Genomic DNA, 20,984 nt, shown 5'->3' with positions numbered 1-20,984 from the left:
CAGAGCACCGTGTACGAAATTCAATTAGCAAACCACGTTGATTTCATATACAAAAAGTTGGTTTTTTTTTGTTTTTTTTTTCCTTTCTTTCTCTGCCATGCCAAGCTAGTGGTCCAGATCATGGATAAAACACCAGCTCCTATATTCCGAAAACAACGAGGGGCGGTCCCTCCGTCTTCTGCGATACCATCTTCATCTCCCGCCTTCGGTACCCCCATCCATCCACTGAAGCCATTTGCCGTCAATGCTCCCAAGGCTGCAATATTACCGATCATACTCCCTCCTCCGACACTTCGACCGCTCGCTTTCCGTACATTCACGAAAAAACATTCTTTAACACTGACATCCTCTGCCCTTCAAGAACTAGCTTCCTTCATTGGAAGGCATTGTGGTTCAGGATGGCGTGAAGAAGGTTTGGCCGAGCGGGTTCTTGAAGAGGTTGCACGAAGCTGGAAAAACCGCAATGGAGGTGTCATTGTCGAGGGCTCGAGTAAAGAGCTCCAGGAAATTCTCAAGACCCTTGAGGGTAACATGAGCGGCGGCAGAATCACTGGCCCAACAAGAGGACTACCGCGTGGGGATAGTATGCTTGATCTCAAAGATAACGAGACCTTGAACACACGGTTGGGACTACGGCCGGCAGAAATCAGGAGGGAGGATAGCAACACAAGCTTCGGCATGTCGGGACTTGGTGTGGATGAGGAGCAAGAAGAAAGCGAGACGAGCGATCCTCGAGCATGGCTTAAGATCATAGACGCATATGACCAACCCAGATTCATATACAATGTTGGCAAAAAGCACTTTGAAAAGTCAGTATAGTCTATTCGGTGGTTCAACTGAATTTGCGACTAACATTTCCTAGGGATACCTCAACGCCTTCATTACTACCACCGGCCTCACACAAAACGACGGTTTTCCGCAATCGCTACAATGTAATCCATCAGCGTCTTCTCCGTAACGAAACCTTCCAGTCCTCAGCAGTCTCCTCCTCTCGAAAACAAAGCCTGAGCCGTTCCCTTTCCAACCAGCATTCACTTAAACTCACGCCAATCGCGAACCTCCTTGGTCGTCATGGCAGCAGCCATATGTTACTAGGGCTCCTGGTTGTCCTTCCTACCGGCGATCTTGCCATCAGCGACCTGACTGGTACTATTGCCTTGGACTTATCCCAGGCGGTAGCTATCCCGGATGATTCAGCATGGTTTTGTCCTGGGATGATCGTGCTGGTTGACGGTGTCTATGAAGAAGAAGACGAATCTGTGGGCAAGGGTCTAAGCGGCAGCAGCGGCGTTGGAGGTACACTAGGTGGCCGCTTCCAAGGCTTCTTTGTAGGCCAGCCCCCATGTGAACGTCGTCAAGCGACTCTGGGCATTAGCGGACCCGATGGTGGCCAGGAGCAGACCATAGGAGGGGGCTTTGGCTGGATCGATTTCCTGGGTGTAGGCAGCGAGCGTGCCGTGGGTACCAAGATGCGCAGGCTCGAAAGGCGCCTTCTACGCAGCAGAGCAGAGGAGGATACTGCACCATCGCGTGGGCGCGTTGTTATTATTGGCGAGCTGAACCTCGATCAACCACGAACTCTCCAAGCATTACGCAAGATCCTATCAGGATATGCCTCAGAGCCTGAGGGTTCAACGCCTCTAACATTCGTGCTGATGGGCAACTTCACTCAGTACGCTGTTTTGGCACGAGGAGGCAGTGGCGGAAGTATCGAATATAAGGAATACTTTGATGCCCTGGCTTCAACCCTGGGAGACTTTCCAACCCTGCTCCAGTCGTCTACCTTCGTCTTTGTTCCCGGAGACAATGACGGATGGGTCTCGTCCTTTACAGCTGGCGCCTCTGTTCCTTTGCCTCGAAAGCAAGTACCAGACATGTTCACGTCGAGAATACGTCGAGCCTTTGCGACAGCCAATGCGGAAGTGGGAGGGAAGTCAAATGGTACTGCTGTATGGACCTCGAACCCAAGCCGAATCAGTTTATTCGGCCCCAACCACGAACTTGTCGTCTTTAGAGATGATGTATCTGCTCGTTTGCGTCGAGCCTCTGTCCGTTTAAAACCGAAGGCCAAGGATGCCAGTGGAGAACAGGCACCAGGTTCAAGTGCTGCCCCTCCCGAAGATGTTCAGCCGATGGATATCGATGCTGCTCATCATGATGATCCTACCGCTACCGCTACCGGCTCGCCCGTCACACCTCTCATTCCTCACGACGTTCATGCCGCCCAGAAACTTGTCAAGACTATTCTTGATCAAGGCTACCTCGCACCATTCCGCCAGGCTATTCGCCCCGTTCACTGGGACTACTCCTCAGCATTGCATTTATACCCACTTCCCACAGCCATGGTTTTGCTCGACACAACAGCCCCACCGTTTTGCGTCACATACGAGGGGTGTCATGTAATGAACCCAGGCAGTGTGCTCGTACCAGGACGCAAGGGAATCGCTCGATGGGTAGAGTATGATGTTGGTCGCTTGGGCAGGTTAAGGGAATGTACAGTTTAGAATGGACGCCCAAATCTACATATTATTTAGTTGCTGCTATCGATGGCTCATGGCGTCAGAGGATTAAGGGGCATACAAGGTAATGATAGGTATGATGGACAACCCATACGAACACAGGTAGCTTTCGATCATCACGAAGAACAGTAATATCTAAACCTCATATCATAAAATGCTGGCTTTTATTTACCTACGCACGAGAAAGAATACACAGGACACAGAAAACGCGCCAACTCACCACGCGTTGAACATGGAAGTCTGGTATCATGAATGGCTAAGTATGCAAAAGACCATGTACCTCCTGTTTGACAAGCCTTCCTCCTCTATTGCAGCAGCAGAGCTTCCTCGTGTAAGACTCCATACAGGGCTTCGATCTCGGCCCTCACCTTGTTTAATTCAGCTGCCACTTGTAGCGTAACGAGTGTGTATGCGTACAGCAAAGCATAATCACTCTCTTGAACAACCAGAGGGGACTCGTCGCCCGAAAGATCCGTATTCATGTGCTCCTTGCGGAATTGGTAGATTTTCCCTAAGAGTCGGTCCTTGTTGTTCTCAACCGTAGGGATGGCATCGGTCAAGGGGTATTCTAGCATAAGGCACGAAGCGATAACTTGAAAGACGTGACATATGCGCTGGCAAAGGAGAGCTCTCTCAGTGCTTGTGTACTCTAACAATGCCCGCTCGCCTTCTGTTAATTGATTTCGTTTCGATGTGATGAGACGCATAGCATAGAAACCATTAAGCATGTTTTTGGTGGAGCGCATAATGCGCCCATAAGCTGCGTCTGGGAATGGACCGCGAAGCTCAAATTCGGACTTCGCAGCCGTTCGCAGGCTTGCAAGTTTGAAGGCTGTCACAGAGTTAGCGCGATTAAGAAAGATGTGGCAGTGAGTGCCTACCATATCGTTGAAGAGCCGCCTGTTCGCCCTCGCGCATGTAGTCAAGCGTGTTATTATGTGTGCTATCCTTATTAAGCGACACAGTAAGAGGGCCACGCTTCCATATGAGACCCATCTGGAGGTACAGGACAGAAAGTCCTTCACGGAACTTCTTTCGACCAGAAATCGGCCAGAGGACTCGGCAAACGACAATACCCCATACGATGCCTAGAGTGACCGCAACAACTCGATGCCAGGCAATGTCCAAAATCAGGGGGTTGGATCCTCCCTCGTCATCGTCGTCATCGTCGACATCTTGCGAGATGCTGTAGGCATAAAGGGTGCTCACGTTGTATGCTAACAAAGCAATTCTACCCAGTGGAGCCTTCTTGATGACCAAAATCACGTAGAAGTTGAACAAAGCTACAAGGCCACCCAGAAACACCAGTGCAATGCCATTACCTTGGCTGACAGTCCAGCACACCACGGCAAAGGCTGCGCCAATCAGGGTACCTTTGAATCTGGCAGTTCCAGTAGTATTCGCTGAGCCAGTTGTCATAGCCGCCACGATCATGAAGGAAAGGAGACCCCATTCACCTCTCCATGTCTGATAAATAGGTCTTGTGCTTGGTATGAAAGCAAGCATGGCCCAGAGAAGAGCACCAATGCCAACTTTGATACCAAAAAGTATGTCCTCCCGTACGATGAATCGGGAAATCTTGAGCATTTTCTGAGCGACTCTTCTTTTGACTCTGCTAGACTGTGGGGCAGCGTCCCAGTTGAAGGTATCTCGCCGTGCGACCATTGTATCTGGAATACCTTTGGGCATTTGAGATTTCCGCAGTCTCGGCACAGGTGGTTTCTGTATCAAGCTCTCGCGTTCCGGATCTTCAATCCTGTCTTTGTCTGAAGGTTCAGTCCGGCCGAAGTACCTCCAGAATTTGAGCCAACTCCATGAACGCGGCGCTGTCTCAGTCGTGTACTTGATGTCCTCTAGTACATCCAAATATGCATCAGTCTCTTCAGCTACAGCCTGTAAACTGAAGGAGAAATGCCCACAGGCTGCAGCAACTTCTTCGATGTCCGCTTGAATCTTCTCAGATCTAGCACGTCCGATCTGAATGGTACGGTAAAGCTCCTGTAACGACTCTGATCTTGCATTATTGTAAAGATTCAGAGCATCGCGAAGGCTCTCCCTCAACTGTTCGTTTACCGCGATGTCTTTGTTCGGGTCCTGTCCAAATGCAGGCTCACGCAGGATTTCTGATAGTGTATGAGCTAGCGACTTGATTGACGGGCCGAGCATGTTGATGAAGAGGGCAAAGATGTCAGAAGGCTCTTGGAAAGCGGGGGCTACGTCTAGAGCGGTATCCGATTTGTTTCTCGCCGCCAGCCGTTCTTCCTCACTCTCTCCAGATTCATCAATGTCAGACAATGTTTGACCTCCACCATCAATATATGCAGAAATGGCTCGATTCAAGGTGGATGTCATCCCTGTGGGCTTCGGTGAAGGGAAGGTATCTTCCAGGTTGGGAACCTCTCTGAGTAGAGTGAATTGGTTTTCGAGCGCACTTCGCAGTCCTCCTATGGCTTGGGAGAGTGCCTCAACCGATCTTGACAGACGTTTATCAAGCGGATAAAAGGTTTCTCGGCCCAGGAAGAAGTACTCAAATTTGGCTTCTCGGAGTGTTGAGTTCATCGTTGTATATGCGCTGTTGTACCGGGCAGAGACTCGGCCATACTCACTTGTCCAGAATTCATCTTCCGTTCCACTGAGAAATCCTTTTGTAATGGACGATAATTTGTCGCCTAGAGAGCTGGTGGCGGTCATGATAGACCTACGAAGCACACGCCTCGCCGAGATTCTCCAGACTAGCACATTAACTGTTAGAGTGCAAGTGATGCCAACAAGAAGCAATTTCAAGACCTGGACGATCTTGTCGTCGTCAAAGTAGCCTCCTTGTACGCCCTCCTCTTTGGTGATTACGGAGATGATTGCGATCGATGCCAAGGTTGAGCCGACGTTAACGAGGGGGCTGTTGAGTCTTTGCTTTACCCAACCCACAAAGCCCAGTCCTCCTCCGATGCAGATAATGAGGATCAGCACGTGAGCAGCGGCAGTCAAGCCAAGTTGGGATCTCATGGCAATTGCAATTCCCATCGACAGCATCGATATGACTTCCGCGTAAAATACAGCAACGACTGCTATAACAGTTGCCTCAAGCATAGAGCCAACAGTCCGTGCTGGGTGAAAGTAAACGGTAATGGTAGCAGAGACATGCTTTCCATCTCTGTTGCCAAGAAAGGCTGTCAAGGGTGGGAAAAAAGTACCCATACTACCAAGTACGTAGGCAAGTGTACACTTGAGAACTCCATGGCCTTCTTCAGTATGTAGCCACAGCCATGTCAAGATGAATGCAGTTTTGACGTTATGTGCGATAATGTGGATACGGTCACCAAAGGATTCAGCGGCCTCGAAGGATTGGTATTTCGGTTTCTTGTTGATATCGTCTGCAACTACTGCGTTGGTAGATGTGCTTAACGAGAATTCTGACCTCGATCGTTCGCCAGTCCTGGGAATGATAAAGGTTCCGTTCTTCAATTTCTGCCTGATGCATCAGATATCTACCCATTCTCGCTGTCATGCATGCAGGAAATTATAGAGCGAGTGATTTCGTACCGTTCGCTGGGAAGGTCGCTGTTTAGGCGGCCATGCCAGGTTGGAGGAACCTGTGGCGGAGCTCATGGCTGGTTGTTTTGATGGTACTCGTGTCTGGAGTGGTGAGACGATTGTGAGGCACGCTTCATTCTCCTAGATCTTAGAGCTCCATAAGAACAGTGGCAATCGTGGCAGTATCGGCAGCCTGATCTGCAAAAGTCAGCCTTTTGAGAGGAATAGGGTGTCACGGTCGTGATTGTTATTTTTTCCCTCCTGGGTGTATAAAGTAGAAAGCCCAGGGACAGGTATTGTAGGTGTAAAATCGAATATATGGAAAGCAATGCAGCTTACCGAGTATTATAGTCTTGAAAATAAGGATGACGCTGAGCATGCATGCACCCCGGGCAGCTAGTGTGGGGCTTCGATCAGCTATCGAGACGGCCTCGTATTGGCTGTACCTCAAGCTACCTACAAAAAGACGGGAGTAGTTTAATTACAGCTTGATTTGCAAAAGAGAAATGGATGGTATCTGTTCCAAGCTCTTTCTTCAACGACCGACGAACAAAAGTTGTTTTCATAGTTGTATATGGCAACAATTTAGGATAATTTAGAGGTAAGCATCTCGTACTTTCCCTCCCATGCTAAGTTTTCCCATGAACAATAATGTGCGAAGATTGTCTGTTTTATCATTCAAAGGAATAGTCTAGATTTTTCCGTGGATTCCTAAACCAGGGAAACACTCTTGAAGAGATCTCTTAGCCTAATACCTAGTGGGGCTATATGCACACTTGCCGGCTGCGCCCGTTGCTTAAATGCGGGCTGGCAGGACAAGCATGAGATCTCGAGGGTAACAAGGGCCAAGCAATTCCATCCAGCCATCCAAGCTCGTGGCTAGTCACAAGATCATCAGGAACGGGAAAATAGTGTCAGAGGCCTAGCACGCCTATGACTGTGGCAGAAACTAAGCAGACAAACCTGTAACGCCACTGACGCTTGTGTGTTTTTTGTTCCCTCGTGCGACTCGAAACTCGACCCTTTCGCAATGGCCATAGAGTTGGTCCCAATCATTGATCCAATGGAACAAGCACGATCCGCATCCGCTCCTCGCACCGAAAACGTTCAACTCGACTAGTTGCAATGTCTCGTCTGTCTCGTCGTAAAACACATCGAACGACAGCCCTTGCTTTAAAAGCAGCTGATCCAGCCGGTCATCCGGATCCAGATCATGTAGGATTGATTTGTGAATCGTTTGGATTCCCTCCCAGATTTGATCCACTGCTCTTGTCTGATTTTCGTGCTCTTCACAATCAAAGTGCCATTGCTTGTGCCAGCAGTATTGACTTACTGCGGAGACGGCTCCCGTCTCTGGTACACAGTAGACTCGGTATTCCCTTTCGCTCCCCATACGTTTATTGAATGGTAGAAAAGTCAAGTCGACAGTCGGACTCCCCCCTTCAAGACTCTTTAATATTCCATTACGTGCTCGCTGTGATGTGATCAAGCCAATAATTATATCCGTTGTGGAGTGAAGAGACAGCCTACCCGGTACGGCTTGACGACCATCTTTAGGTGAGCAACGATCCAAACGCATAAAGAGACCTTCGGCGGGGAAGTCGAGAGACGATAGATGCGGGATGATTTCTTCCTGGATGTCTTCTTGATATGCTCGGTTGTGTTCACCAGTGATGATCGAGGTGCCCGAAGCTGCTACGACGAGCTTGGCCTCTGCTCGTGTGAGTTTGACAATTTGTGCAACTTTTGCATCGAGGTTTCGTGTTTTTAGAACCAGGGGTAGCCGTCGCTCGAAGGAGTAAGGTGCTTCTGACGGACGTGAAAGATGATTCGTGCTCTCATGTGCTGGAATTTCTTCGACGGTATGAAAGCAGGTGTTGAACTTGGTAGGCGATACATTCTGACAGTCTGATTCGACCTCTTCGTAGTTGGTTTGTGTGAGATGCATGTTTTTCGTTGCATTTCCATCCATAGTCGATTGATCACAAAGAAAGTGATCCTGCAGTGAAGGAAATTATTTCGAATGAAAATAGGTTCACTTGCGAGGTGAATTATTGACTCTGGTGTTACACCCACCATCCAACGGCCGGACGCCACTTCGACAAACCCACAGAACAAATCTAGTGTTATGAGCAGACTTCACTCGTCTCTAAAATTGAGGGTCGGGTTTCCAACGTGCATTTGAGCAGACTTTACTATTAATATTATTGTATTTGATTCATTCATTCGAAGCCCACCATAAAAAACATGGACCTTCCTGAGCTCGACTTGCAAGGAGCACCTATCCGCACTCCGGATTGTTGTCTAAGCCTTTCGTACAAATTATTCCGGAACCTAATCAACGCAATCCCCAACACCGCGCCTCTGTTAGACCATGCCGAAAGTCTGGGAACCCCTTCCCTAAGGCAAGCTGTTCTTGGTATATGACTGACTAACAGCTTCCAGGAGAAACGCCAACTGTGCTTTCGATCGGAAGCGGATCCGGGCTACTGGAAGCTCTTTTCCTTGCTTATATAAACTCGCAACGCCAACGCAGTAGCTCTGATCATGCTATGGTTAACATTGAAGGAGTTGAAGTTCAGCAATTTGGTATGAGAGACCATGTCAACAGCTATCTTCCAGAACAAGCCATACACACTGTTCGTGGTAGTTGGGATGTCACTTCGAGGCTGCAGGATTCAGATGTGACAGCTCTGATGTTCGTCTATCCACGCCAACCTGCTTTAATCTCGCGATATATGAAAGTCATTGCTGAGCAGGGTCTAAAAGTCGAAGCCATTGTGTGGCTGGGGCCTATGGTCGACTGGGAGGTATTTGAGCCTTGTTTCAACACTGGACATGAAAGCTGTCAATTTGTGGTTGTTGGGACGAAACATGGTCGCGAAGTTGGACTTGATGAGTATGAATCGATGGCAGTGGCGAGGAGAACAGACTGCAGTTCTAATGAAAGACGCTTATAAAGCCGTTTGATGAGGTTCCTTAGCTAGCAGAGTTTTTCGGCAAAAGTTGAACTGATAGCTGGTATTCGTCAACATAGACGAATGGAAGAGAGTGGAAGAGGCGTTATAATAAACTCTAGAGACCTTTTAGTATACTGTATCGATGAATTGGAAATATCCATATCTCGATATGAAGAAGTACAGTGGCTTCGTTAATCAGTCCTGCCTCAGTACCTAAGTTAGTGTTGTTAAGCGGTTTGTTGTCCAAATGGTGCAGTGGTATCTGATGCTAATAAAGCATTTGTTAGATATGATTGTTCAATTGTGCCGCAATATACCGTGGCCAACAAACTATAGGTACATGTATTCGATACCTCAGGTAGGTGTAGTCCCTGGAACAGGTAGGTAACCTAAGGGAAGGTAAGAACTCTTAGCCCCGAATTCTCTCTGTCTCCACCCCAATAAGAGCGTCATCTCTGAGTTAAAGCACTCATTACCATTGCCAACTGGTCTCATTTTTATCATCGATGAGAGGAAGAAGCAAGGAGGGATACTCCATTGACTCCATAATTGCATATAGTTTTCCCGAGAACTCTCGACCTTGAAATCAACCTTCCTCTACTGTCCTTTAAGGCGCCTCAGGCTCAGTTCTATGCTACGCCGTTTAGTCTCGATCATGAATTCATCACATCCGAAGCGATTCATACCACTGAAGAAGGGCAAGCATAGCTTTCCTGCCGACACCCCCAGTCTTCGAGGAGTGGTCTTCGACATGGATGGCACCCTTTGGTAAGATCTGCACTCACTCTACTCTTATTTTGTGGCTCGGAAATTTCCCGCACATAACCTTGACTCACATATCTCCTACAAACGAATACTTGACGATATTCTTTGTTCCGCTATCCGATGTGGTTGAAACACATAGAAGATGGTTCATCTTAGCATACATACTATTCTCAACATATTAAGAGAAGTTGGCACAACGAACGCATCGCTAACCCAGTATATAGCGAGCCTCAAACATACATGTTCAAGGAAATGAGAGATGTTTTAGGAATTACAAAAACAACAGACATACTCGAGCACATTGATACTCTCCCGAAATCCGAACAAGGGACTGCCCTTGAGTCTATCCGCAATATTGAGCGCGAAGCCATGAAGACCCAGACTCCTCAACCAGGTCTGATGACCCTCATGGCGTACCTCGACGCCAATGCCATCCCCAAGGCGATATGCACACGCAACTTTGATGTCCCTGTTCAGAATCTTATGGAGAAGTTTCTCGAAGGCTCTCGCTTTCATCCCATCGTGACGCGAGACTTCCGCCCCCCCAAACCTGATCCTGCCGGTATCCTGCACATCGCCAAGAACTGGGGCTTACACGACGAATCTGGCGAGGGTGACGCCAGTGGTCTTATCATGGTGGGCGACTCTATCGACGACATGACCGCAGGCAGAAAGGCTGGCGCGGCTACTGTATTGCTCGTGAATGACGTAAATCGAGCATTGGCTGAACATGCCCATACTGATCTGGTCATTACTACGCTGGATGAGCTCGTTGATATCCTTGAACAAGGCTTCGTGGGAAGAGACGCCGGCCCAGAATAGCAAGAAGTCGACGCGAACCCTTGTCAGCTCACAAATGTCAATCACAACTTGTCACACCTCTTTTCGCCGGTGTTTGATCTCACGGTGCCAACTCAACCGCGAATTGATTTAATTTAGGTTTCCTACATGGGCCCGGTTTCTGTACATGACTCTCCTCCACACTAGACACAGCAGATAGACTCTCGGGAATCGAGATCAACAGATCTTCGCCTCCTCAAATCTAAACCAGGTCCTTGGGTTTTGAAGACGGTATAATGAAGTGATTTAAGTGTAGTGATCTAGCCAGAGACCACTGCAGGTTTCAAAACAGTGCGCCGAGGTATGCTAAATGATCTTCAGGGTTAGGCCGCTGTCCCAATATTTTCGGCAAGGTTATCCCGGGAGATGAAGCTTCAGGGAACAATTCGAAAAACGTAGCCTTAAGATATGTTATATCCAGGGTTAGGTGGCAACCCAAACGTTGCCTGTCTCCGGTTCTCCCTTCGTAGCTCATCAGGAGTCTCTTTTCGAGGTGGCGGAGGGGGGAGAGGTCCGCCTGGGGGTGCTGGTCGAACAGGTAAGCTGAAGGTAGCAGCGTTCGCGCTCACAGGACCAGCACTGTCAGGATAGCCTGAAACCTTGGGAATAGAATTCGTGGTGACAACCCTGGGTCCAAGTCCGGGGTGCGCCGAAGCTGGCGTGCGTGAAGAAGGGTATCCGTTGCGAGGCGGTGATCGGCTCTGGCCAGAGCCATACTGATCACGAGGGGAAATAATACCAGCGCCGCCGATTGGGATCTCACCAGAAGTGGGAGTGTGAGAGCGTTCTTCGGGTTGGGCCGATGCCTGTGCCTGCTGGGACTGGGTGGGTGAGTCACTTGAGCGCAGAAGATCCTGGGTTGCAGGAGAGAGCTGAGGCGCCAGGTGGGATTTTCTATTATCACGCTCCATCATACCGACAGCCCACTCTCTAAGATCAACTGGAGTACGCTTGGCGGCTTGTACGAAGTGGTCACGGTCCTGACAACATTAGCACATGTCAAAACAAACAAGATTGGAAATCTTTCTTACGAATAGCTCCTGGGGGGTTGGTCGGCGTTCAGGTTCCTTGTAAAGACACTTCTGAATCATATCGTCCAGAATGCTAGGGAAAGCATCACTCTTTGGAAGCTTGGGAGCCGGTTCGTGAACAATCTGTTGAAGCAAATCCAGAATACCCGCGGGAGCGCAATCGCCATCTGAGAGTTGCTCACTGGCAGCAAAAGGAAATTTGCCAATAGCAAGTTCCATGATGCTCAGACCAAAACTCCAGACATCTGACTTGACCGTGTACTTCTCACCCTGAATTCTTTCGGGTGCCATGTAAGTGGAAGTTCCGACAAAGGTGTCAGCGATAGAATTGACAAGCTCGCCAGAAACACCAAAATCGCAAAGCTTGATCGAACCCCTCGAGTTAACGAGAATATTGGATGGCTTAATATCACGATGCATGATGTGGTGCTTTGTGTAAAGGTATGTCAGACCACCAAGAGTCGCTTCTGCAATTTTACCCAGAACATCGACTCGAACGGGGCCAAAAACTCTCGAGACTCGATCAAGAGAACTGGTCTAGTGTCAGCTATCATATCGCCATGGATGTACCCATATCAAACTAACCCCACATCCATGTATTCCATACACATTATAACATCGTTATTTGGGGTTAAGAAAGCACCGTAGAATGTCACGATGTAGTCAGAGTGGCAGCCGTGCATAATCTGGAGTTCTCGAACAATTCGCTTCCGTATTTCTCGCTTGGCCTCCACATGAATAACCTGCCAGGTAGGTTAACACAAAACTCCTTAATTCAGTGACACAAAATACAGACCTTGCGAGCCATGACAGTTCCCGTTGTTAGGTGCTTCACTTTGCTGACCGTACCACCGTTACCAGATCCCAACTCCTTAAGAATTTCGAGATCCTCGGGTCTTAGGTCCAACTTGTATTCGATACCGATCTCCAACTGTTCATCCTTACCTGCATCTTGGCTTCCGCTGTACTCATGATGGTTGGTTTCGGCGGTTGGTGGGGGTCGAGGGGCAGCCGCTTTAAGTGCAAGTCCTTTGACGTTCTTGCGCTTCATAGAGCGTGGAGCAAATGGGTCGGCCATTCTGGAGAGTAGAGCGCGAAATTCAGCTCGGTTGATGAAAGAGGCTCGAAAAACTGAAGGCAAGCTGAGTGCTGCAAAAGCCGAAGATTTAATCGGGCTGGTCTTATCGTGTAGTGACTGACAACGGGTGGACGGCTTCCGATGCTTAGAACAGAGGAGTCACCGCACCAGGCCGCAAAGAATATCGATCCGGCCGAGCAGTCGTAAGAGTTGCTCGTGGTATCCAAGCTTGAATGGACGCAGTTCAGGTGAAGCGTCTTGTCCTTGCCTACCGCCGAGATGATGCGAGCGCTGGCAGACGTTAATTTCGGGCCGTAGCGAGAGGTCCAGATTCTATCGCTAAGAATCAAGGTCGTTGATGGCGGTGATACAAAAAAACACAGAGAAACCTTTCGACCAGAGTTGATCGTGGTTTATCAGGGGCGTCTATGCAAAGCGTCGCTGAAGATTGCGAATGGGGGGTTTGTCCCAGTCTCTTTCACAGCTTCTGGCTGGTTAGGCGCGGACAGTGGAGGGCGGGGTCTAGCCAGCGACAACGTGACGGGAGTGGCTGGAGTTGCGCTCTGAGGGAGTTGGAGGCGCAACAAACCACAAAAGGAAGACAGAGCTGGGCGGTAAAACGAGATGGGGGAAAGGGGGGAACGGGAGAATTTGGCGAGGAGATGTGATCACGACTTTTTAAAACCATGAAGAGTGTAAGGAGTTACAGCAACTGCGTGTCGGATTTGAAATTATGTACCTGAAATCTAGTGGGCCATTCATTCGCCATAAGGGGACACCATGGAGTACAGACACGGAGGCCAGCATCCATTATCCATTAATACGGAGTAATTATGGTACATCTCCCTACGAGGCGAGGCCTGAGCCTGAGTTCAACGTCCAGGAGGCGCGATGCCCTGTCTGTCTGGGTACCTTATGTAGGAACCTAGGCTAGGCTAGGATGGCCACTGGCCAAATTCTCGGAACTTGAGACACTTCACGCCTCGAGCTCCGTACAGTTATCGATTCATAATCGTGATAAGATAGTGGTCGTCGGTTGTTTGTGATAAATCATTAGTCCAGACTAATACGACACAATTCCATACTCGGCTCAGGTGTTCTGAACCTATAAAGCATCTCTTGAATATTTTAGATCAGTCACAATATCGCTCGCCCTGGATACTATAGAAGTGCACAAAGCTCTGACATTGTAGTCTGAAGGCAGCATATATCCAACCCCGATTATAGGCGAACCATTCAATACCTCACAAGAATTTGCAATGGTCTGATCTTAAGAAAGGAAAAATCCCCAACCCCGCAGGATATTTATGGCGACATTTAGAGAAGAATAAAAGGGTGATTAAAATAGGGGTCTCATGGTATGGGATACAAAAGTAAACGAAGCATGAGAACAGAAGATGGATCAGACACCGGGCGATTCAAACATGTTTAAACAACATTTGGACCACTAGCCAGCACAGTACGAGGTAGGGGTGAAGTTCGAACGGCAAACATACGAACATACCTGCATGCCTAGTGGGTGGTCAAAGTATGCCAAAATAAAAAAAAAATAAAAAAAATGATAATGCTGTTAATGGCCAAAAAGTCTGCGATCAGTCGAGCTGTATCCGAGTTCCTTACCTGAGGTAGGTAGGAGTGGAGTTGGCGGTTCCTGTTCAATCACCCGCTTGTCGGAAGCGGATTATCATGCCACCGCTCTCGCATCCTTGCCAGTCGCGACAAGGCTGCACGTGTAGCTCTGCAGCGCATCGCCAAAAAATCCTAAATACCTAAAGCTTTCCAACAAAAGCACAAATCATAATTCCCTTTTCTTGTCGTCCTTTTATCTATAACGAAAAGCCTCGAGATTCCAAATACTCGCTCTTTCGAAATTTTCTCGAACTCGAATCACCGACAACTACAGCAGACAAAGAAAGCTTTGTTGCCTGCTTGGCAGCATCGCAAGCCGCCAAGATGAGCAACAGTATGCGCGACTTGATTTCCGGCGAGGCCGAACTTGATGACGAGGAAGAGGATGAGTCTTTTGATGAGGGTGGTGAGGAGCGCAGACGAAAGGCTGCCGTGGAAGACTCTAGTGAGGAGGAGGAAGATGACGACGATGAGGAAGAGGCTCGCAAGGTTGGTATCGTCATAAACTATGCGCAAAGACACGCTCCCTAACTCCTTACTTTCAGGTCCGAGAAGGCTTTATTGTTGATGAGGATGAGGACGAGGAGGAAGGCGGCGAGTCAGATGGCGATGTGCGCCCCGTTCACAAACGAAAGCGAAAACATCGCGACCGTGAAGAGGAGGAGCAGCTTGATGAAGAAGATTTGGATCTCATCGGCGAGCAATTCGGCGAGCGTCCCAAGCCCCAAACACAGGTGAGTTTCCCCTGACGCTACTTAAACTACCATGACCTAGTAGCACCCCTAACTTCGTATTTAGTCCAAGTTCAAGCGCCTCAAGCGTGGTTACCGCGACGAAGAACGGGGAAACCAACGCCGTGGCCTGGACGATATCTTCTCGGACGAGGATGAAGACGCAGGCGAGCAGCGACCGTACGGCAGATCATACCGCCAAGCCGACGAGTTCGACGATTTCATCGAAGAGGATTTCCCCGAAGACCCCGAGGAATTAGAACAACAACGAGAAGATGCGGAGGTTGCTCGCCCCAGAGATCGCGTTATTGGAAATATCACCGATACTGGTAATCTCGATAAGGATGCCTTAGACGATATGGAGGCCATCTTCGGTAATGGCGAAGACTACGATTGGGCGCTGCAAATGGAAGAGGAGGAGGAAGATCGTGAAAGAGAGGAACAGGCCATTGAGCTGAAGGACGTGTTCGAGCCGTCGCAACTTAAAGAGAAGCTCTTGACCGACGAAGATAACGAGATTCGTTTCACCGACGAGCCCGAGCGATTTCAACTCGACCGGAAGAGCTTCAAGACCCTTCAGCTTACTGCAGAGCAGTTTAGGGAGGAGGCAAGGTGGATCACAAACCAGTTGTGGCCAAAGAAAGGTTTGGCGGCCGACCTCCAGATCCCATTCGGCAAAGCTGTTGGCAAGGTCCTCGAATTCTTCATTGTTGACGAAGTTGAGGTGCCTTATGTGTTCCAGCACCGCAAAGACTACCTGCTTCACACCAGAAAGACGCGGAACCCGAATCGTGATGACCCTGATGCGCCAGAATACGTCATCAGTGCAGACAAGCTCTTGAATCAAGACGACCTTTGGAAGATTTTGGAATTGGACATCAAGTTTCGTTCTTTTGTGGACAAGAGAAATGCTCTCGAGAAGACTTTTGAAAACCTCAAAGGATTGGCAATTCACGACACGATTGTGGAGGAGATGATTCCAGAGGCGACCACCATGGAAGAACTTCAAGATTTGCAAGACTATTTGCAGTTCCAGTACGGTCCACAGCTCAAGGACCTTGCTGCCATGGCTGGAAACCTCTCATTAACAAAACGGCCGGGCTCAAAATCGAACTTGCTTGAACGAGTCCGCCAAGGCAAGGCCTATAGCTTCGTCCGTGCTTATGGAATCTCAGCGGATCAGCTTGCCAAGAACGCCCTGCGACATGGAAAGAAGATCACTCCTGATGATGACGCTCAATATCCCATGGACCTGGCTGACAGTTTGGTTGACGACAACTTCGACACAGGCGACCAAGTTATCAACGCAGCTCGACAGATGTACTCGGAAGAATTGTTTGCAAGCCCAAGGATGCGCAAACATTTTCGAAATTCGTACTACCAAGCTGCTGAGATCAGCTGTCGACGAACTGAGAAGGGCCTACGTAGAATCGATGATTCTCACCCATACTATGAGATCAAGTATTTGCAAAACCAAGCCATTGCTGATCTAGTCCACCAACCAGAGCTTTTCCTCAAGATGATGAAGGCCGAGGAGGAAGGCCTTGTCACTATCAAGCTTGATATGCCAGCCCGATATGACTTCCGGAGACAACTTTATCAGGAGTTCGAGTCTGAGAACTTCAGTGACCGGGCCGAACAGTGGCGAGAGGAGCGCAAGAAAGTACTTGATCTTGCATACCCCAAACTCGAAAGGATTATTGCAAAGAATGTCAAAGAAGTCATTCGAACTTTCTGCCAAGATGAGGTACTCAAGATGTGTCGAGAAGAATATGCAAAACGGCTCGATCAGGCACCCTACAAGCCCAAGGGCATGATACTGGGCACTACGCCTCGTGTCCTAGTTCTCTCCAATGGCATGGCCGATCCTGCCCGCGATCCTATCTGCTGGGCATGGGTTGAGGAAGATGGCCGTGTGATTGAGCAAGGAAAGCTTGGGAACCTTGCCAGAGATGAGCGCCAACGAGAAGAGTTCGAGGAGCTGGTCAAGCGTCGTCGACCCGATGTGATTGGTGTTAGCGGTTGGTCTGCTGAGACGACTAAGCTGGTACGTGACTTGGAGAGCCTTGTCAACGAGAAGGGCCTCATGGGCCCTGAGTTTGAGGACCCAGACACCAATGACTATCGAACAGAGCCACTGGAGGTTGTGGTGGTCAATGATGAGGTCGCTCGTTTGTACAAGGATAGCCCTCGTGCACTTGCTGAGCACCCAAGTCTGAATCCTGTGACGAGGTACTGTGTTGCTCTGGCGCGATATATGCAGAACCCTATGAAGGAATATGCTGCTCTCGGCAAAGACGTTGCCTCCATTTCTTACCACCCTTGCCAAAACCTTCTTCCACCTGACAAACTGGCCAAATACCTCGACTCCGCCATGGTTGACATGGTCAACCTCTGCGGTGTTGATATCAACGAGGCCATGAACGATTCCTATACCGCCAACCTTCTTCCTTACGTGTCTGGATTGGGTCCCCGCAAGGCAACAAGCGTCATCAAGGCCATCAACGCCAATGGCGGTGCTGTAGGCACAAGGGATGAACTCGTGGGTGATCCAGATAGCGGCAAGCTTCCCGTTGTTGGCCCCAGGGTTTGGAACAACTGCGCAAGCTTTCTGTTTATCGAATACGAGGCCACAAATCCTGCTTCGGACCCCCTAGACAACACACGAGTTCATCCTGAAGATTATGAGCTCGGACGTAAAATGGCTGCCGATGCTCTTGAGCTTGATGAAGAGGATGTCAAAGCCGAAACTGACGAGAATGGACCCGGAGCGATCGTCCGCAAGCTGTTCAAGCAGGATGAACAAGACAAGGTCAACGAGCTAGTCCTGGAAGAGTATGCAGAGCAATTGGAGAGAAACTACAGCCAGCGCAAGCGAGCTACGTTGGAGACAATTCGTGCCGAACTCCAGGCGCCCTACGAAGAACTTCGACGGAATTTTGCCCTCCTGTCAGCATCCGAGATCTTCACCATGTTCACTGGTGAGACCAAGCAGACTTTATGCGAAGGCATGATTGTACCCATCAATGTTCGGGTTGTGAAGGATGACTTCGCCATTGTTAAGCTCGACTGTGGTATCGAAGGTCGTATTGAGGGTCATGAAGTCAGCCATCGTTCGTCCATCAAGGATGCCCTGACCTCTGGACAAACGACGCAGGCAAAGATTTTGGACATCAATTATAAAGACTTTATGGCCAAGCTATCAATGCGGGATGAAACCCTACGTATTCCGTACAAGCGCCCGATCAACCTCGGTCGAGATGGGTGGGACTACGCCCTTGAAGCAGCAGATAAAGAGGAGCTGCGAGAAAAGGACAAGACCACCGGACGAACCCAGCGTGTTGTCAAGCACCCCAATTTCAAACCATTCAATGGCCTGCAAGCAGAAGAATATCTGGGATCGCAGCCCAACGGGGAGGTTATCATTCGACCCTCATCCAAGGGTAACGATCATCTGGCAGTGACCTGGAAGGTCGCGGACGGTGTTTACCAACACATTGACGTCCTGGAGATGCAGAAAGAAACAGAATTCTCGGTCGGCAAGCTGCTGCGCGTGGGCGGCAAATATACGTACACTGACCTGGACGAACTGATCGTGGAGCACGTCAAGGCCATGGCGCGGAAAGTGGAGGAACTGATGCGACACGATAAGTATCAGAACCGATCCCGGGGAGAGACGGGTAAGTTTCCACACACCCTGATGCTCACAGACAAGATATGATGCTAACGATAGATGTAGAAAAATGGCTTACGACGTACATCGACGCCAATCCCAACCGATCGGCTTACGCGTTCTGCATCGACACGAAGCATCCTGGATACTTTTGGTTGTGCTTCAAGGCCAGTAGGTCGGCCAGGGTGATTGCATTGCCAGTGCGCGCGATTCCACAGGGCTTTGAGCTCAAGGGGTATCAATATCCTGATATGCGAGCGCTATGCAACGGATTTAAGCTGCGTTATCAGAATGAGTTCTCCAAGATGGGTCACCGGTAGGAAATGGGGGCCTATTCTTGTAATATGCACTGGTGATATGCTGAGAGGGGGAGGGAGAAATTTATTTGTTTGATTACGCAGAATGGGCATTTTCTGGGACGAGGATGACGCTACAATTGTATCATTGAGGCGCAAGTCGACGATATTTCTTTATTAAATAAGCAAAGGGGTTGCATTAGACGTCGTCTCGATACGGCGAGGGAGGGGGAAAAAACCAGCAATTAAGAGAAGCCAATTTGACGTGTACTTGATGAGTCTCAATGTATAAGCAACCCAGCCATATGAGACAACCCGGGCTTCAATGTTAACTGATCTGTGTTGATAGCGAATGATCTAGTCTAGGCATCCATGATAACCCCGTTGCCGCGAGTAAAAAATCCATTGGGGAAGTTCCCGGACAAGCTACCTGATAGGAGGATCTTGCTCGGTCACGCCAAAAATGAGATAATACTATGTATAGTATTGATCCCAGCGGTTTAAGGACACCTCCTCCGGTCTATTCATGGTGGAGAAGCGAGTTATTCAAGACTCCCGCCCTTGTAATTTTGTAGACTTCTTTCGAACTCGACCAGTCCTATGCTAAATGTCAGAGTAAAACGCCGAAAAAGATCTCTTCTTATGATGGGTGCATGACCAAGTCTAGGCAATACTAAGATACGTAACAAAATATTCATTGGGTCTTTGTTATCTAATTTACATTGTCATAACCTTCATCATATGCTAGGTACACAGAGCTGGTTATGGCGCCTTCGTCCCCCTTAGTGATTCTTGATGGCCTGTGAAGAAGTTGGCCTTGTTTGGCATTACGACAATAAAATGGAGCAGTGGGGAAGGTCACAAGACCTCAAACCTGAGTCTTTGGCGGCGTTTCTAGAATCAAGAGGATCCTGCTCAGGGTTTCCGTTCGGGACAGGAGTAGCGATCTGGATATCGAAACCCTCTCAAGTATGCTGAAAACGGATTAAAGTCACCGATAAGCGTTGAAAAGAGCTCTGAATTCGATTGGCGCCTGCGATTGGCGGGTTTCGGTGGTATATAGAATGGGCCGATGAGAAGGGGTCATGTGCTCTTCAGCTTCGTGTTGGCACTAAGTCAGTCCTTGTAAGATCCATTGATCGCTGGTGGCTGAGTCGAGCAGACACGAGGTCGGGGCGGTATCGGAGACGGTATAATCAAACCTGGAATACCATTTCCCCTAAGCCTGATTTTTTGAGACTCATGATTTCCTCTAGGGATGAACGTATAATCTTTCAGCCGTATATGGTGGGGCTGAGTCCAACGTAAGGTGTCATGGCTCCCTATTGTATGATTGTATGTGAACAATGGTTATCTAAAGGCGGGGTATCGCAGCGCATATCTTTCAGTAGAAAGATTCCGTGTGCCATTCCCACTGTCCAATAAGCTTTTCTTGCCCATCGCCACAAGCCATTACCATCTACTATGGATGGTATAATATCACTTTCAGCGGAAGACAAGCCGCCGGTACCTGCGTGTCTTACCGGCTTACCCCAGATCTGGTCCCATAATTATAAGCGGGATTGTCACTTATGACTTTGTGGGTCAAGCCGTCAACCTCTGGGGCCAGCCAAAAAGCCAAGAAAGAGTCAAAGACTAATAAGACCTGTACTGATTGTAGAAACATGGATGCCGATATCAATTGCATTGACACTGGACCGTGAGGTCAGTCACATGCCAAGAAGTTGTTATACCTCAAGGACGGTGATAATCCAATTCAGACCATCGAGAATCGAGGTTCACGAATTTAGGGACCTTGCATTTCAGCATCAGTAGGTTTCAATTCTATTAGTGTTTGCGGAAACCTAATGGTGTTCCCAGAAAAGACTCAGAAGCACTGGAGCACATAGCATAACCCCTCTTCGCTTTGAGAGGTTAGAGGAGGCCAGGGG

The 20,984-nt window shown here is 49.0% G+C and overlaps 6 protein-coding genes across 6 annotated transcripts; 4 read left to right on the top strand and 2 right to left on the bottom strand.

Annotated features, from left to right (window-relative positions):
- The first annotated feature begins 94 nt into the window (after window positions 1-94).
- Window positions 95-2,621, top strand: FOBCDRAFT_293403 (DNA polymerase alpha/epsilon subunit B-domain-containing protein). The gene is made up of 2 exons (XM_031184415.3): window positions 95-809; window positions 863-2,621. Exons 1-2 carry the CDS (start codon window positions 121-123, stop codon window positions 2,502-2,504), a joined length of 2,331 nt encoding a protein of 776 aa, XP_031040057.2. The 5' UTR covers window positions 95-120; the 3' UTR covers window positions 2,505-2,621.
- Window positions 2,622-2,824: 203 nt separating this feature from the next.
- FOBCDRAFT_240110 (Fusaric acid resistance protein-like-domain-containing protein) lies at window positions 2,825-7,998 on the bottom strand (the record flags this gene model as incomplete). Its single annotated transcript, XM_031184412.3, has 5 exons — window positions 2,825-3,351; window positions 3,401-5,984; window positions 6,060-6,127; window positions 6,390-6,506; window positions 7,014-7,998. The coding sequence occupies 5 exons, from the start codon at window positions 7,996-7,998 to the stop codon at window positions 2,825-2,827; spliced, it is 4,281 nt and encodes a 1,426-aa protein (XP_031040054.3).
- Window positions 7,999-8,166: 168 nt separating this feature from the next.
- On the top strand, window positions 8,167-9,364 carry FOBCDRAFT_223807 (uncharacterized protein). The gene is made up of 2 exons (XM_054704666.2): window positions 8,167-8,433; window positions 8,496-9,364. Exons 1-2 carry the CDS (start codon window positions 8,298-8,300, stop codon window positions 9,008-9,010), a joined length of 651 nt encoding a protein of 216 aa, XP_054560641.1. The 5' UTR covers window positions 8,167-8,297; the 3' UTR covers window positions 9,011-9,364.
- A 301-nt stretch (window positions 9,365-9,665) lies between these two features.
- Window positions 9,666-10,635, top strand: FOBCDRAFT_293378 (HAD-like domain-containing protein; the record flags this gene model as incomplete). Its single annotated transcript, XM_031184410.3, has 2 exons — window positions 9,666-9,778; window positions 10,000-10,635. 2 exons carry the CDS (start codon window positions 9,666-9,668, stop codon window positions 10,595-10,597), a joined length of 711 nt encoding a protein of 236 aa, XP_031040052.3. The 3' UTR covers window positions 10,598-10,635.
- A 30-nt stretch (window positions 10,636-10,665) lies between these two features.
- Window positions 10,666-12,938, bottom strand: FOBCDRAFT_36422 (kinase-like domain-containing protein). The gene is made up of 4 exons (XM_031184408.3): window positions 12,443-12,938; window positions 12,232-12,389; window positions 11,647-12,178; window positions 10,666-11,595 (listed from the first exon to the last, which is right to left on the bottom strand). Exons 1-4 carry the CDS (start codon window positions 12,722-12,724, stop codon window positions 11,017-11,019), a joined length of 1,551 nt encoding a protein of 516 aa, XP_031040050.1. The 5' UTR covers window positions 12,725-12,938; the 3' UTR covers window positions 10,666-11,016.
- Window positions 12,939-14,477: 1,539 nt separating this feature from the next.
- FOBCDRAFT_36411 (SH2 domain-containing protein) lies at window positions 14,478-19,332 on the top strand. Its single transcript, XM_031184407.3, has 4 exons — window positions 14,478-14,842; window positions 14,899-15,087; window positions 15,152-18,764; window positions 18,824-19,332. The coding sequence occupies exons 1-4, from the start codon at window positions 14,678-14,680 to the stop codon at window positions 19,075-19,077; spliced, it is 4,221 nt and encodes a 1,406-aa protein (XP_031040049.1). The 5' UTR covers window positions 14,478-14,677; the 3' UTR covers window positions 19,078-19,332.
- The last annotated feature ends 1,652 nt before the right edge of the window (window positions 19,333-20,984 follow it).

This window comes from Fusarium oxysporum, chromosome V, assembly GCF_013085055.1.
Source record: "Fusarium oxysporum Fo47 chromosome V, complete sequence".
Lineage (NCBI taxonomy): Eukaryota > Fungi > Ascomycota > Sordariomycetes > Hypocreales > Nectriaceae > Fusarium > Fusarium oxysporum.
Note: the sequence above shows the minus strand (reverse complement) of the source record. Positions and strands in the feature narration are given on the sequence as shown.

What these genes read in the sequence shown, in the direction of transcription:
- FOBCDRAFT_293403 (XM_031184415.3), top strand. Translation starts at nt 121, where the DNA reads ATGGATAAAACACCAGCTCCTATATTCCGAAAACAACGAGGGGCGGTC. An exon ending in GGCAAAAAGCACTTTGAAAA is followed by an intron (nt 810 to 862) that starts GTCAGTATAGTC and finishes AACATTTCCTAG; the next exon opens with GGATACCTCAACGCCTTCAT.
- FOBCDRAFT_223807 (XM_054704666.2), top strand. Translation starts at nt 8,298, where the DNA reads ATGGACCTTCCTGAGCTCGACTTGCAAGGAGCACCTATCCGCACTCCG. An exon ending in TCTGTTAGACCATGCCGAAA is followed by an intron (nt 8,434 to 8,495) that starts GTCTGGGAACCC and finishes AACAGCTTCCAG; the next exon opens with GAGAAACGCCAACTGTGCTT.
- FOBCDRAFT_36422 (XM_031184408.3), bottom strand. Translation starts at nt 12,724, where the DNA reads ATGGCCGACCCATTTGCTCCACGCTCTATGAAGCGCAAGAACGTCAAA. An exon ending in GAACTGTCATGGCTCGCAAG is followed by an intron (nt 12,390 to 12,442) that starts GTCTGTATTTTG and finishes CCTACCTGGCAG; the next exon opens with GTTATTCATGTGGAGGCCAA. An exon ending in ATGGAATACATGGATGTGGG is followed by an intron (nt 12,179 to 12,231) that starts GTTAGTTTGATA and finishes ACACTAGACCAG; the next exon opens with TTCTCTTGATCGAGTCTCGA.
- FOBCDRAFT_36411 (XM_031184407.3), top strand. Translation starts at nt 14,678, where the DNA reads ATGAGCAACAGTATGCGCGACTTGATTTCCGGCGAGGCCGAACTTGAT. An exon ending in GTCCCAAGCCCCAAACACAG is followed by an intron (nt 15,088 to 15,151) that starts GTGAGTTTCCCC and finishes CTTCGTATTTAG; the next exon opens with TCCAAGTTCAAGCGCCTCAA. An exon ending in CCGATCCCGGGGAGAGACGG is followed by an intron (nt 18,765 to 18,823) that starts GTAAGTTTCCAC and finishes CGATAGATGTAG; the next exon opens with AAAAATGGCTTACGACGTAC.